Genomic DNA, 13,776 nt, shown 5'->3' with positions numbered 1-13,776 from the left:
AGGTTTGTACACTCCATTCTAACCAGTAAAGTGTCAACTGTGACGTGGTATACATATAACGTGATGCCATTATAAATCTGTAATGTGATTCTTTTTTTTTTTTTTTTACAGGCAGAGTGGACAGTGAGAGAGAGAGACAGAGAGAAAGGTCTTCCTTTTACTGTTGGTTCACCCTCCAATGGCCGCCGCGGCCGGCGCACCGCACTGATCCGATGGCAGGAGCCAGGTGCTTCTCCTGGTCTCCCATGGGGTGCAGGGCCCAAGGACTCGGGCCATCCTCCACTGCACTCCCGGGCCATAGCAGAGAGCTGGCCTGGAAGAGGGGCAACCGGGACAGAATCCAGCGCCCTGACCGGAGCTAGAACCCTGTGTGCCAGCGCTGCTAGGCAGAGGATTAGCCTGTTGAGCCATGGCGCCGGCCTGTAATATGATTTCTTTAGCTAATTCCACTTAAAAAGTTCTACAAAGGAATACACTCAAAATCACTGTAAATAAATTAAAATAGAATTCTGCAGACTGTTGAAATAACCCACAGGAAAGAAAAGAAAATAGAGAAAACTGGCCGGCGCCGTGGCTTAACAGACTAATCCTCCACCATGCGGCGCTGGCACACGGGGTTCTAGCTCCGGTCAGGGTGCCGGATTCTGTCCCGGTTGCCCCTCTTCCAGGCCAGCTCTCTGCTATGGCCCGGGAAGGCAGTGGAGGATGGCCCATGTCCTTGGGCCCTGCACCCGCATGGGAGACCAGGAGAAGCACCTAGCTCCTGGCTTCGGAACAGCGAGATGCGCCGGCCGCAGTGGCCATTGGAGGGTGAACCAACGGCAAAAAGGAAGACCTTTCTCTCTGTCTCTCTCTCTCTCTCTCTCACTATCCACTCTGCCTGTCAAAAAAAAAAAAAAAAAAGAAAGAAAGAAAGAAAGAAAGAAAGAAAATAGAGAAAACAAAGCATAAACAAGAGACAAAAATAAAATGGCCCTAATATATCGGTGATTACATCAAATGTAAATGGTGTAAATGCATCAATTAAAAATCAGAGATTGGGGGCTAGAGTTGTGGAGCAGTGGGTTAAGCTGCCAGCTGCAATGCTGGATCCCTTATTGAAGTGTTTGTTTGAGTCCTGGCTGCTTGGCTTCTGATCCAGCTCCCTGCTAATGTGCCTGGGAAAGCAGCAGAGGACGGCCCAATTATTTGGGTCCCTGCCACCAACATGGGATACCTTGATGGAGGTCCAGGCTCCTGGCTTCAGCCTGACCCAGCCCCTGCCATTGTGGTCATTTGGAGAGTGAACCAGCAGGTAGAACTTGAAGATCTCTCTCTCTCTCTCTCCCTCTCTCTCTCTCTCTCTCTCTCTCAGAGTCTGTCTCTTCATCCCTCTTTGTTGTTCTGCCTTTCAAATAAATAAAACTTTTGTAAAAAGTCAGAGGTTAGCACATAAAATCCATAATAGGTATTGTGACTATAGTCACCCAAGTATGTGTTACATCAGTTCAATCTAACTCTGATTTGGTACCTATCATTTGAACTCTGTCTGCCTTCTACCCTTTCCAGCCTCTAGTAATCACTATGCTGTGTTCAGATTTTTTTTTTTTATGTGTTTTCTGAGCATGTGGAAAAGGGAAGTGCTTCATGGCTCCAGTCATGAAGTAATGTCAAGAAAGGGGAAAATGGGGCCAGTGCTGTAGTGCAGTAGGCTAATTCTTCTCCTGCAGTGCTGGCTTCCCATATGGGCGGCAGTTCGAGTCCCAGCTACTCCACTTCCGATCCAGCTCTCTGCTACGGCCTGGAAAAGCAGTAGAAGATGGCCCAAGTGCTTGGGCCTCTGCACCGGTGTCGGATACCCGGAAGAAACTCCTGGCTCTTGGCTTCAAATCAGCCCAGCTCCAGCCATTGTGACCATTTGGGGAGTGAACCAGTGGATGGAAACCTTTCTCTCTGTCTCTCCCTCTCACTGTCTGTAACTCTACCTCTCAAATAAATAAATAAAATCTTTAAGAAAAAATGTCAATCAATCCGATTTGATCAGTATACATTGTATACAGGTATTAAAATATCATGCTGTGGCCGACGCTGCGGCTCAATAGACTAATCCTCTGCCTGCGGCGCCAGCACACCGGGTTCTAGTCCCAGTCGGGGCGCCGGATTCTGTCCCAGTTGCTCCTCTTCCTGTCCAGCTCTCTGCTGTGGCCCGGGAGAGCAGTGGAGGATGGCCCAAGTGCTTGGGCCCTGCACCCGCATGGGAGACCAGGAGAAGCACCTGGCTCCTAGCTTTGGATCAGTGCGGTGCACCGGCCACAGCGCTCTGGCCGCAGCGGCCACTGTGGGGTGAACCAACAGCAAAGGAAGACCTTTATCTCTTGTCTCTCTCTCTCACTGTCCACTCTGCCTGTCAATATATATATCACGCTGTGGTACAATTAATTTTTTTAAAGATTTTTTTTAATACTCTGGTTCCTCTTCAGATTGTTTAAATCTTTTGCCTTTTAAAGATTTTATTTTTATATTTTAAAGGCAGGCGATAGAGAGAGAGTGAGAGACAGAAATTCAGGGCCAATGTTGTGGTACACATATCATACCATTCTGATTTTCCTGCTTTTCATATTGTGCTACAGTTAGACAAGGGGTTGAAACTGGGTGGAGGGTTCACAAGACCCCTCTGAACTATCTTGGCTATCTCTTATGAATTTATAGTTACTTCAAAGTAAGTTTTGAAAAAAAATTTTTTTTTGAAACTCAAACAGCTTGTCGCATTGTACCCCAGAGGCTCATGCTGTTATTATATGTTAATTAAAAATTTTTAGAGGGGGCTGGCGCTGTGGTGTAGCAGGCAAAGCCATAACTTGCAGTGCTGGCATTCAATATGGGCGCCGGTTTGAGTCCTGGCTGCTGCACTTCAATCCAGCTCTTTGCTATGGCCTGGGAAAGTAGTGGAAGATGGCCCAAGTCCTTAGGCCCCTGCACCGGTGTGGGAGACCCAGAAGAAGCTCTTGGCTCCTGGCTTCAGATCAGCCAACCTCATGCTGTTGCAGCTGTTTGGGGAGAGAAGCAGCAGATGGAAGACCTCTCTCTCTCTCTCTCTCTCTCTCTCTCTCATCTCTGTGTCTCTGAAACTCTGCCTTTCAAGTAAATAAATAAATCTTTAAAAAATTTAGAAAAGCAGATTAATTCTTAAAAGCTATATTGAATATAATTTAAGCTTTCTTAAATTTAATTTAAGCTTTCTTAAAATACTGTCCAAGCCTAGTCATCAGTTTTCATTGTATTGTAGATAATTCAAAGGGTCAAGTAATGTTAACTTCTAGTTGTAAAATGTCAGTACAACAACTTAACAAGTGTAATATTTTCCTCTTTGACAATACAACTGAGCTATTTTTTAACTGGCCAAAACAAAAATGCATGTATCATAAATGAAATTTCAGACTGGCATTCCCTACTTTCTTGTCCTCTCTCCTTTTTTTTTTTTATTTGACAGATAGAGTTAGTCAGTGAGAGAGACAGAGAGAAAGATCTTCCTTCCGTTGGTTCACCCTCCAAATGGCCACTACAACAGGAGCTACGTGGATCCGAAGCCAGGAGCCAGGTGCTTCCTCCTGGTCTCCCATGCGGGTGCAGGGGCCCAAGCACTTGGGCCATCCTCCACTGCCTTCCTGGGCTACAGCAGAGAACTGGACTGGAAGAGGAGCAACCAGAACTAGAAGCCAGTGCCCATATGGGATGCCGCCGCCGCAGGCGGAGGATTAACCAAGTGAGCCACGACACTGGCCCCAGTCCTCTCTTCTTTTTAAAAAGTAACATCTCGGTGAGCATGTTGTGGCACAGCAAACTAAGCCACAGCTTGGGACAGCCACATGCCGTATCAGAGTGCCTCTGCTACCAGTCCAGGTTCCTACTAACGTGTAACCCTGGAGATAACAGCTGATGGCCCAAGTACTTGAGTTCTTGCCACCTATGTGAGAGACTGGGTTGGAGTTTCTGACTCTTAGCTGCTACCTGGTTTAGCCCTGGCTCTTGCAGGCATCGGGAGAGTGAACCAGTGGATGGAGTAAAAGATCTCTCTCTCTCTCTCTCTCTGACTTTCAAATAAATAAAGTAAGCTTTAAAAATAGTGGCCCTCTAACAATGATTCATAAAGGAGGACACCAATAGTTTTAAAAATGAATAAAAGTAGCAGATTTATGGAGATACAATTTAAATATCTTCTGTGAATTTTGAGAAAACAATAGCACTATCACAGTCAAGATACTTTAACATTTCCATCACCCCAGAAAGTTCTTTCATGCCCTTCTAGTCATTTCTCCTCACCCCTCCCTCTCCTGGCACCCACTTGTTTGTTTTTCTGTCCCCATAGTTTCACATTTTTCTGAAATTTCCTATAAATGGAATCATTTGCGCTTGGCTTCTTTCTCTTAGCATAATACTTTTGAAAATTGTCCAGGTTGTTGCCTGTGCCAATAGCTTATTCCCACTTTCTGCATTTCCTGAGGAGATGGTAACCATCAAGGATGTAGCTGTGTACTTCACTCAGGCAGAAGGCGCTAGGTCTTCTGGTGCACAGAAGTGTGATGCTGGAGAATTATGGGAACTTGACTATACCCAGTTCCTAAACCTGCCTTGATCTCACTTCCGGAGAGAGGGGATTGACCTTGCAACCTCAAGGCATAGGAGAAGGCCCCCTGCAGAGAGGCCTGGGGACAGCTGTGAAGATCCTAAGCCCAACATTGACAGCAAGTCCACACCAACACAAGGAATACCTGCAGAAAGAGACACGGTGGTGGCATGTGGGCAGCTGAAGAGAGTCCCTCAGAGAACTGACTTCCCAGAAACATGTGAACTGGAAAAGCACCAGAAGTCTCCACTGTGAAAAATATTCAAGGAAAGGTTCCAAGAATCCACTCTGGGAGGAAAGCCTTCAGATGCGAAGAGTGTGGGAAATCCTTCAGCGGTTTTTCATACGGTGTTAGACACCAGAGAATTCACACTGGTGAGGAATCATTGGGGTGTAAGGAGTGTGGAAAAGCCTTTAATGGCAATTGCTCATGAATTCTGCACCAGAGGATTCACACCAGAGAGGAAGCCTATCAGTGTGAGGAGGGTGCGGGCTTCAGAGGACCTACAGTGGGGACAGGCCCTATCACTGTACAGAATGTGGAAGTAATTTCACTAGCAGTTCTGGGTTTGTTATACAACAGAGAATCCACATCTGAGAGAACTCTTAGGAGTGTAATGAGAATGTGGCAAAAGCTTTGGAAGGACTGACTTCCTACCTTCACTCGCGCCAGCGTATTCACACAGGGGAAAAGGCTTGTTCTTGTAAAGCATATGGGCGAGCCTTCAGTTTCCCTACAAAACTCGCTCAGCACCAGGGGCTTCACAGTGGGGAGAAGCCCTTTGGCTCTGTAGATTGTGGGAAAGCCATTGGTGCTCAGGAACAATTAAAAAGACGTCTAAGGATTCACATACAGGAGACCTCCTGCAGATGTGACAAGTGTGGGAAAAGCCTTCAGTAGCAAAAGAAACCTTGTTCAGCATCAAGAAGTCCAAACTGGGAAGAAACCCAATGCTGTAGCCATATGTATGAAAAAACACAAACTTTAGAAATTCTTCTCAGCTAGATCATCATGAGCATGCGCACTCTGGAAAAAACATTTGTTATTCTGGCCTTTCAACATTTTTACCTTCCCTCCCTAGCCCCGTTGGTAATAGTACTTCAGTTTCCTTTTGGATTCCATCTCCTGCTTAGGAGTGAAATGTGTGACACTGGCCTGGCTGCAAGTTCCTTCCCACGGTTTGGATGTTAGAAGATGACCTGTGATGGCTTATTGTAGAGCCTCAGGACTTGGCCAGAATTTATAGGAAGAAATACTCCTATTTTGTCATTGGCTTTATTATTTCTTAAGATATATTTTATTTATTTGAAAGGCAGACTTATAGAGAGGGAGGGGGAGAGACAAAGAAAGAGAGGTCTTCCATCGCTGTTTCACTCCTCAGATGACTGCAATGGCCAGGTATGGGCCAGGCTGAAGCCAGGATTCGGGAGCTTCCTCTGGGTCTCCCATGTGCATGCAGGGGCCCAAGTACTTGGGCCATCATCTGCTGCCTTCCCAGGTGCATTAGCAAGGAGCTGGATTGGAAGTGGAACAGCCAGGACTGTCATTGACTTTAAAGCTGAAAAGAACTCCTGGATTCCTGTGGAAGCTGAGAATAAAAACACAGCAAAGATGCTGAGAGCTGGAAAGCAATCAAATCTTGAAGACACCTTTGGAACAACTTTGTTAAGCTGTATTTGAAACTAGAAGTATGTGTGGATTTTTAAATCCCAGTAACCAATAAATTCCATCTTTGTTGTTAGTTTTTTTTTTAAAAAAAAAGTTTACTCCTAGGGGCCAGCACTGTGGCATAGCAGGTAAAGCCGCCTGCGGTACCAGCATCTCATATGGGCACCAGTTCTAGTCCCGGCTGCTCCACTTGCAATCCAGCTCTCTGCTATGTCCTGGGAAAGCAGTAGAAGATGGCCCAAGTCCTTGGGCCCCTGCACCCACATGGGAGACCCAGAGGAAGCTCCTGGCTCCTGGCTTCAAACATCAGCCCAGCTCCAGCCATTGTGGCCATCTGGGGAATGAACCAGCAGAAGGAGGACCTCTCTCTGTGTCTCTCCCTCTCTCTGTAACTCTATCTTTCAAATAAGTAAATAAAATCTTAAAAATTATATTTAAAAATTCACTCTTGTTTATTGTTGAGTTGCATTCCATTCCATCAATGTATACCCATTTGTTTATCCATTTGCTAGCTGAGATACATTTGGTTTATTGCCAGGTTTTGGAAATTATGAGGGAAAAGCTGGTATAACTGTACAGATACAGGTTTTTAGATTGAATTTATCCTGAGTGGGATTTCAGGTATTTTAGGTAAGTGTATGATTAACTTCACAAGACGCAACCAAACTGTTTCCCAAAGTGGTGCACCATCTTGCATTCCTACCAGCAGAGTATCGAATTTCTAGTTCCTCCACATCCTCTCCAATACCAGGTATTGATATTTCTTAAAGCCTTTTTAGTGACTGTTAGGGGGTATCTCATCATGGTTTCAGTTTGCCTTTCTCAAATGATTAATGGTATTGAACATCATTTCATGTGTTTAATTACCATTCAGTCTATGTGTGTGTGTGTGTGTGTGTGTGATTCAAAATCTCTCATCCATCTTTTAAAATGGGTAGTTGCTTCCTCCTATTGAGTTGTGAGAATTACCTCACAGTGGTATGTGGAATACTGGTCTTTTGTCAGATACGTGCATTGCAAATCTTTTTCCCAGTCTAAAGGATTGCCTTTTCACTTTTTGTAACTGTTTTGTGAACAGTTGAAAGTTTTAAATTTTGGTGAAAACTGATGCATACATTTCTTATGGGTCATATATTTTGTGACTCTGTGAAACCTTTGCATAACCTAAAATTGGAAATATTTTTCTTCTCTACTTTCTGCTAGAAATTTTATAATTTTAACGCCTACATTCAAATTTGTGATCATTTTGCACTAATTTTTCATGTGGCATGACTATTGATACTTACGGGGCTCTCTTATATGTATGATTACATCTGATCAACATTTAAAAAGGTCTTTGAGGAAGGCATAGCAGGAATTTTAACTCCCATTTCACACATGAGAACACTGAGAGTTAGAGAAGTACTGTGTGGATTCTCAAGGTCCCAGAGCTGATAAGAGGTGAAGTTGCAAGGTAAAGGATGAACTTGTGAGAAAAGTCCAGATTTCCCACTATCCTACTACTTTTAGAGCCAAGCCGTTAGGAGGGGACCCCAGGAAGCAAGGATTCCCCTCTGGGGATCCGAAAAGCTTATTTGGTACGGGGGTAAGAGACATAGGCAGTGCACTAGCCCTGACTTCACTCAGACTCCATGCCTCTGGCCCACTTGGGACTCCACAGTTGAAGCCAGCCAGAAGCTGGCCCAATGCCCTGCTCAAGTGACAGAAAGTGGATCATCCATTGTTTAGAGATGAGGAGGGATAGGGAGTGGGGTGAGAGGGATGATTTTGAATGTGGTGAGGAGGAGAGCTTGGAAAGTAATTATAGAGTTAGGAGTTGTTAAAGGAACAAGATTATTTAGCCTGGAAGTCAGGCCCAGGCTGACACTTAACAGCCTTCAAACAATAAGAAGCGTGAGCTTTCCTTGGGAGGGCTGAGCAAGGGGAAATGGGCTGGAAGAATCTGAGAAACAGGGCAGATTTTTTCTTCCCCAGTGTGAAATGTTAAAGATATTTCATAGCCTTTAAAACAAGATAAACCCTTATTACTTGAGTTTCAAGTCACAGTTTGCCAAACCTGGGCTCTGATGAGGGCTCTAATGCAGCCTGAGGGTTACGCAGTGTCCTTAGAAATTGTGGGGTGGCCCCTGAACCTGCCCTGCATTCTGGCACAATTCCAGGAGGCTTTTGTCTGTGGCTTCCCTGCTGCTTAGTCTTAGCATCTTCAGAAGGTTGTTCCAATAGCCATGGCAAACCTGACCTTAACTCCTGAAAGCTTAATCGTCATGTTCCTTGCATTTAAGCCAAGTAGCCCAGTGCTTTAAGGCTATGGATCTGGCTTCGTGTCCGTGGAACGGCCTGAAATACTGCCTAGTTCAAATCTGTCCGCTTTGCTGGAGTCCCCTGTTTTATATCTAGCCTCTGCTTGCGTATCTTTTTGACCACTGGGACCAGCAGGCCGACAGCCTAGACCAATCTAGTACCCCTTCTGAAAGGCTGGAGAACTGAGAGAGCAGCACCACCACCAGGTACCACGTTAAGCTAACGTCTCTTTGTGCTGTTTTTCTCTGCAGCATGGGTAGGAGCTCTGGCCATGGGCATGATCTTCTTCTGTTCTCCCATTGTGAGTATATTCACTGACCGTCTGGGCTGCCGGATCACAGCGACCGCGGGGGCTGCCGTTGCTTTCATAGGCCTCCACACCAGCTCCTTCACCAGGTAAGGCTGGGGGTGGCCAGTCATTTCCCATGGCTGAGGGATGGCTTCTTTGTGGTCTTTAGCTAGGGATACTCTTCTCACTGCAAAGTCCTCGGTAGCCACAGTCACATAGGGCCCTCAGAGACTCTACTCCCAGCATTCATGGCCCAGTAAGACTCATCTAGGCAGGGGCCCCAGGACACATTGGTAGGGAATAGCCCAAAAAGGACCCAAGAGTTCCAAGGTGGTCGGAGGGTCCTAAGTTTGGTAATTACGTAGAGGTGGGCCCAAGTCCAGTTTGGGCCACTGAACGGCTATATAACAAGTAACGAGTCCCATTCCTCTCTCTGGGTCTCAGTTTGTATAACACGAGGGATCCCTTCCAGCTCAACCATTCTATTCTCCTTCAATACACCACACATCTCATCACCACACATGCCTGCCCTCCCAGGAATGAGCTTCAAGAGTGAGCCCAGGTGAACGCCTAGCGTTCCAGGATTCCTCAGAGTCTTGGGCTGAGGTCGGCAGAGCTCAAGACTGTTGAGTACTTCTTTCTCTTTTTAAAAGGTTTTTATTTTTATTTATTTATTTATAAGGAAGACAGAGAAAGGCACAGGAACACACACACACACACACACACATGGACAGATCCCATCTGTTGGTTCACTTCCCAAAGCTGGGCCAGGTAGAAGCCAGGAGCCAGGAACTCCATCCAAGCCTCCCATGTGGGTGGCAGGGGCCAACCACTTGAGCCATCACTGGTTGCTTTCCAATGTGCACATTAGCAGGAAGCAGGCATTGGAAGTGGAACCAGGACTGAAACTTAGGTATTCCAATAAGGGATGTGGGTGTCCCAGGCAGCAGCTGTTCCAAACACCCAACCCTGTTGAGCATTTCTGACCCTTTTCCGGATATCAATGCATGGATGATTTGGAACAGACAAGGATTCACTGGGGGCCAGCATTGTGGCACAGCAGGTTAAGCAGCTGCTTGTGATGCTGGCATCCCATATGGCATGCTGGTTCGAGTCCTGGCTGTTCCACTTCTGATCCAGCTCTCTGGTGTGGCCTGGGAAAGCAGCAGAAGAGGCCCAAGTCCTTGGGAATCTGCCATTCACTAGAAGACCCAGTTGGAGTTCCAGATGTTTGGGGGGTAAACCCACGGATGGAAGATCTTTCTCTCTTTCTCTCTCTCTTACTCTGCCTTTCAGAAAAGGATCCAGTCCTTGGGCATGAGAAGGATGTTCTGCAGCATCGTACACTGAGGCATAGAGCCAGAACCCAGCTAGGTCTAGGCTAAACTGAAACTCTAGTCGCACTGGTCTCACTGGCAGAACTTGGTAGTGTCAGGCAAGGAACAGAGTACAAGTTCATTTCTATTTTCTACGAGCCCTGCAGAAGCATGTGTATAGGGTAAGGGAGAAAAAAGACACTACATCATAGCTTGAGGAATACAGGATTCCCATCCAAGTACTAACCAGGCCCAACCCTGCTTAGCTTCTGATATCAGACGAGATCAGGCGCGTTTAGGGTGATATGGCCGAAAACAGGAATATAGGATTCCTAAAGAACACCATTACCATTGGCTTTCTGCCAAACCCACTTTGGAAGTTATGGTACCTCCTACTCCTGATCTTCCTGGGCTGATGTGAGGCAAAGCCAGCCTGGAGACACAGAAATTACCAGTGGCATAACTGGAATGGGGGCAGGGTTAACTTGTCAGAGATTTGTTGTGTGAGCTTGACTTCCCAGAGAAGGCCGTAACTCTTCAGTCTAAAGTTCCACTCACGGTAGAACTTGGATTTGCCCTGCAATGGTTTCTTGGTTCCATCCTACCCAACAGAGACACAGGGGAGAACCATGTCCTGTCTGGGGCTTGTTTACCCCTCCCAGGGCAGCAACTCCAAACTTTTTCAAGGTCCCTCTGGTGGTCAGCCTCATTTGCCCCCAGCAAGTAGGTATCTGGTTCTTTGTAGGGAGGAGGTAAGGCCTCACAAGTGGCTCCAGTCTCCGCACTACACAGCAGAGGCCTGTTTTGTAAGACCAAGCAGAGCAAAGCGTAAACAAATTAGCAACATACGGATCCCATTTCCCTTCCAATCCACATGGGCTCAGTCACAGGAGGGGAAGCTCAGATGTGGTGTTTTCCTCTGGCAGCGCTGTTGAGGCGCACTGGAGGAGGCGTTCTGTTCTCCAGCTCCTAGCCCCCACCCTCCCCCATTTGCTCTTTCTGTGAGGACATCTTCAGAGCCAAGAAACTTTCTGGATGGCTTCATGTCCAGTGGAAACATGGTCCTTCTTGTGGCTAGAGAGCCAAGTCATCCTTCCTGTTGTCTCAACCAGGGTTCTGAGTGCCTTGGGATGACGTGGAACAGGACAGAGTACGGGCAGGGCTGGCGAGGCTTTGGCAAAGCCTAACCCAGGGGCCTCCTGTCCTGGGGCCCAGCTAGAAAGAGATCCACTGCACAGCACCATGAACTGAATCCCACATTTGGCCCCCTACAGGACTCCTCTCGGAAAGTCCAGCTCTTCTCCCTTAACCAGACCCCCAGCTCGGGCCAAGCCCACAGGATACCTGCAATCCAATGGGAGCAGGCCCCAAGGAGCCTGACAGAAGAGGAACCATGGTTAGCCATGTGTTCCAAATGAAGACCACCCTTTTGAAACCCAAGCAGTGAATTCAAGTAGCTAGAAAGCAACAGCAACGAGAGCTATGTTGGGATCATGAGGCATAGCACCACATTGTGTGTGCCACATAGGCCTAGTCCTATAGTATGAGCACTGGGTCTGTCTCTGAGGAAGAACTTCCTAAGAGGAACATTAGATAACGAAGTGGTCAGATAAGAACTATTGCAAAATATAGGGTGGCATCGAAAAGAAAACAAGACTTTTCACTAGGCTATGCCAACATTGTCTGGAAGCAGGTGACTGGCCAAACTGACTTTCCAATGGCCTTTCCCCTTCTGACACTTTGCTTTGTGTTACAGAAGGGCCTACGAGTTTTAAGCCGAGATCTGTCTTACTTGGCCAGGCCCACAACATTTTGAGACTCCACTTCCTGTCTCGCAGTCAGGCTGCTCTAGGAAACAACACCCATACCACATCCGGCAACAGAGGCAGGGCTCTGGAAGTTATAGGGGTTCCTTATCTCAAGACCCCTGAGAGACTATCCAGGGCCTGGGGTAAATAGCCGTGAGATATCCAGACCTTGGGCAGGGTTGGGGAGGGGAAGTCTCTCAGGAGATCACCAGCCACTCTCTGAAATATTAGGGGCCTGAGCATGGAGAAAGACAAGAGAAAGACACTGAAGATGATTTTGGCTTTTTGCAGGGCTTTGTGACCTGGGATAAAGCTTTGGCCACCAGCATACCCAGGGTTTCTGGGCGAGCAGTAAGGTAGAACAGTTTTTCCTAAGGCACGGACTGACTCCCTGTAGCCTCTCACCCAGCCTTTGCCTAGGCTGGTTCTGGCTTTCTTCTTCTTCTTCTTTTTCTTTTTTTCTTTTCATTTTTTAAAAAGATTTATGTGAAAGGTAAGGGTGACAAAGAGAGAGGGAGAAACAGAAAAAAATAGACATTTTCCATCTGCTGAATCACTCCCCAAATGCCAACAACAGCCAGGGATGGGCCCAGCTTGAAGCCAGAAGCCAGGAACTTCATCTGGGTTTCCTACATGGATGGCAAGAGCCCAAGCACCTGGGCCGTCATCTGCTGCCTCCCAGGTACATTAGCAGAAAGCAGGATCAGAAGCGGAGTAGCTGGGACTCAAATTGGCATTCTGACATGGGATGTGGGAGTCCCAAGCAGCAGCCTAAGTCACTAAAGCACAACACCAGCACTGTGGCTTTCTTTTGAGTGTTTCATTTTGATAGGGTGCTGGAATTCATGCTAGAGTGTACAGACCTTGATTCAAATCCCAGCTTTGCCAATTCCCAGTTACGTTACCTTAGGCCACCTTATTTCTCTGATTGTCTGCTTTAGGGCTTCATGGCAGGTGGGGCTGTGGGTTAAGGTGGAACAATGGGAGTCTCTGGAGGCTTAAGCGGGCAGGGCAGGTGGATTGTTGGTCAAGCCGCTGAAGATAGCTCTCGGTGTCTCTCCCACAGCTCCCTGAGCCTGCGCTACTTCACCTACGGGATTCTCTTTGGTTGTGGCTGCTCCTTCGCCTTTCAGCCATCCCTCGTCATCCTGGGCCACTACTTCCAGCGTCGCTTGGGTCTGGCCAATGGTGTGGTGTCTGCTGGCAGTAGCATCTTCTCCATGTCCTTCCCCTTCCTCATCAAAATGCTGGGGGATAAGATCAAGCTGGCCCAAACCTTCCAGGTGCTGAGTACCTTCATGTTTGTTCTCATGCTGCTGTCACTCACCTATCGGCCCCTCCTGCCCAGCTCCCAGGACACCCCAAGCAAGAGAGGTGTCCGTACCCTGCACCAGCGCTGTCTGGCTCAGCTCAGGAAGTACTTCAACATGCGAGTGTTCCGCCAACGCACCTACCGCATCTGGGCCTTCGGGATTGCTGCTGCTGCCCTCGGCTACTTCGTTCCCTACGTCCACTTGGTGAGGAATACAGGGCTGGCCCACCACACTGGGCCCCAAGAAGCACCTCTCAACTTGCCTGCAGTCCAGAGGGTGGGGGGTGGAAGACATTGAAAGAATAGAGCTAGGACCTTTGGAAAAAGAAACAGAGCAGTGGTTAGAGAGGCCCAGAGAGGTAAAGAGCACAGGTTGAGAGAGGATCGCAATGAAAAGGAGAGGGAGCTCCTTAATTGAAGGCCCATGGACCATGGCTTCCCCCGTGCTCAAAATGCAGGTGGCTTTGGGGGAGAAGCA

The 13,776-nt window shown here is 47.4% G+C and overlaps 1 protein-coding gene across 1 annotated transcript in view; it reads left to right on the top strand.

Moving 5' to 3' along the window:
- The window catches only part of SLC16A2 (solute carrier family 16 member 2), a 114,635-nt gene that overhangs the window by 89,109 nt on the left and 11,750 nt on the right, over positions 1 to 13,776 (top strand). Inside the window, exons 2-3 of the mRNA XM_062183559.1 lie at positions 8,825 to 8,969; positions 13,053 to 13,503. Of these exons, the coding sequence (XP_062039543.1) occupies positions 8,825 to 8,969; positions 13,053 to 13,503 (596 nt within the window). The remainder of the gene's footprint in view (positions 1 to 8,824; positions 8,970 to 13,052; positions 13,504 to 13,776) is intronic.

The sequence above is a fragment of the Lepus europaeus genome, chromosome X (assembly GCF_033115175.1).
Source record: "Lepus europaeus isolate LE1 chromosome X, mLepTim1.pri, whole genome shotgun sequence".
NCBI lineage: Eukaryota > Metazoa > Chordata > Mammalia > Lagomorpha > Leporidae > Lepus > Lepus europaeus.
Note: the sequence above shows the minus strand (reverse complement) of the source record. Positions and strands in the feature narration are given on the sequence as shown.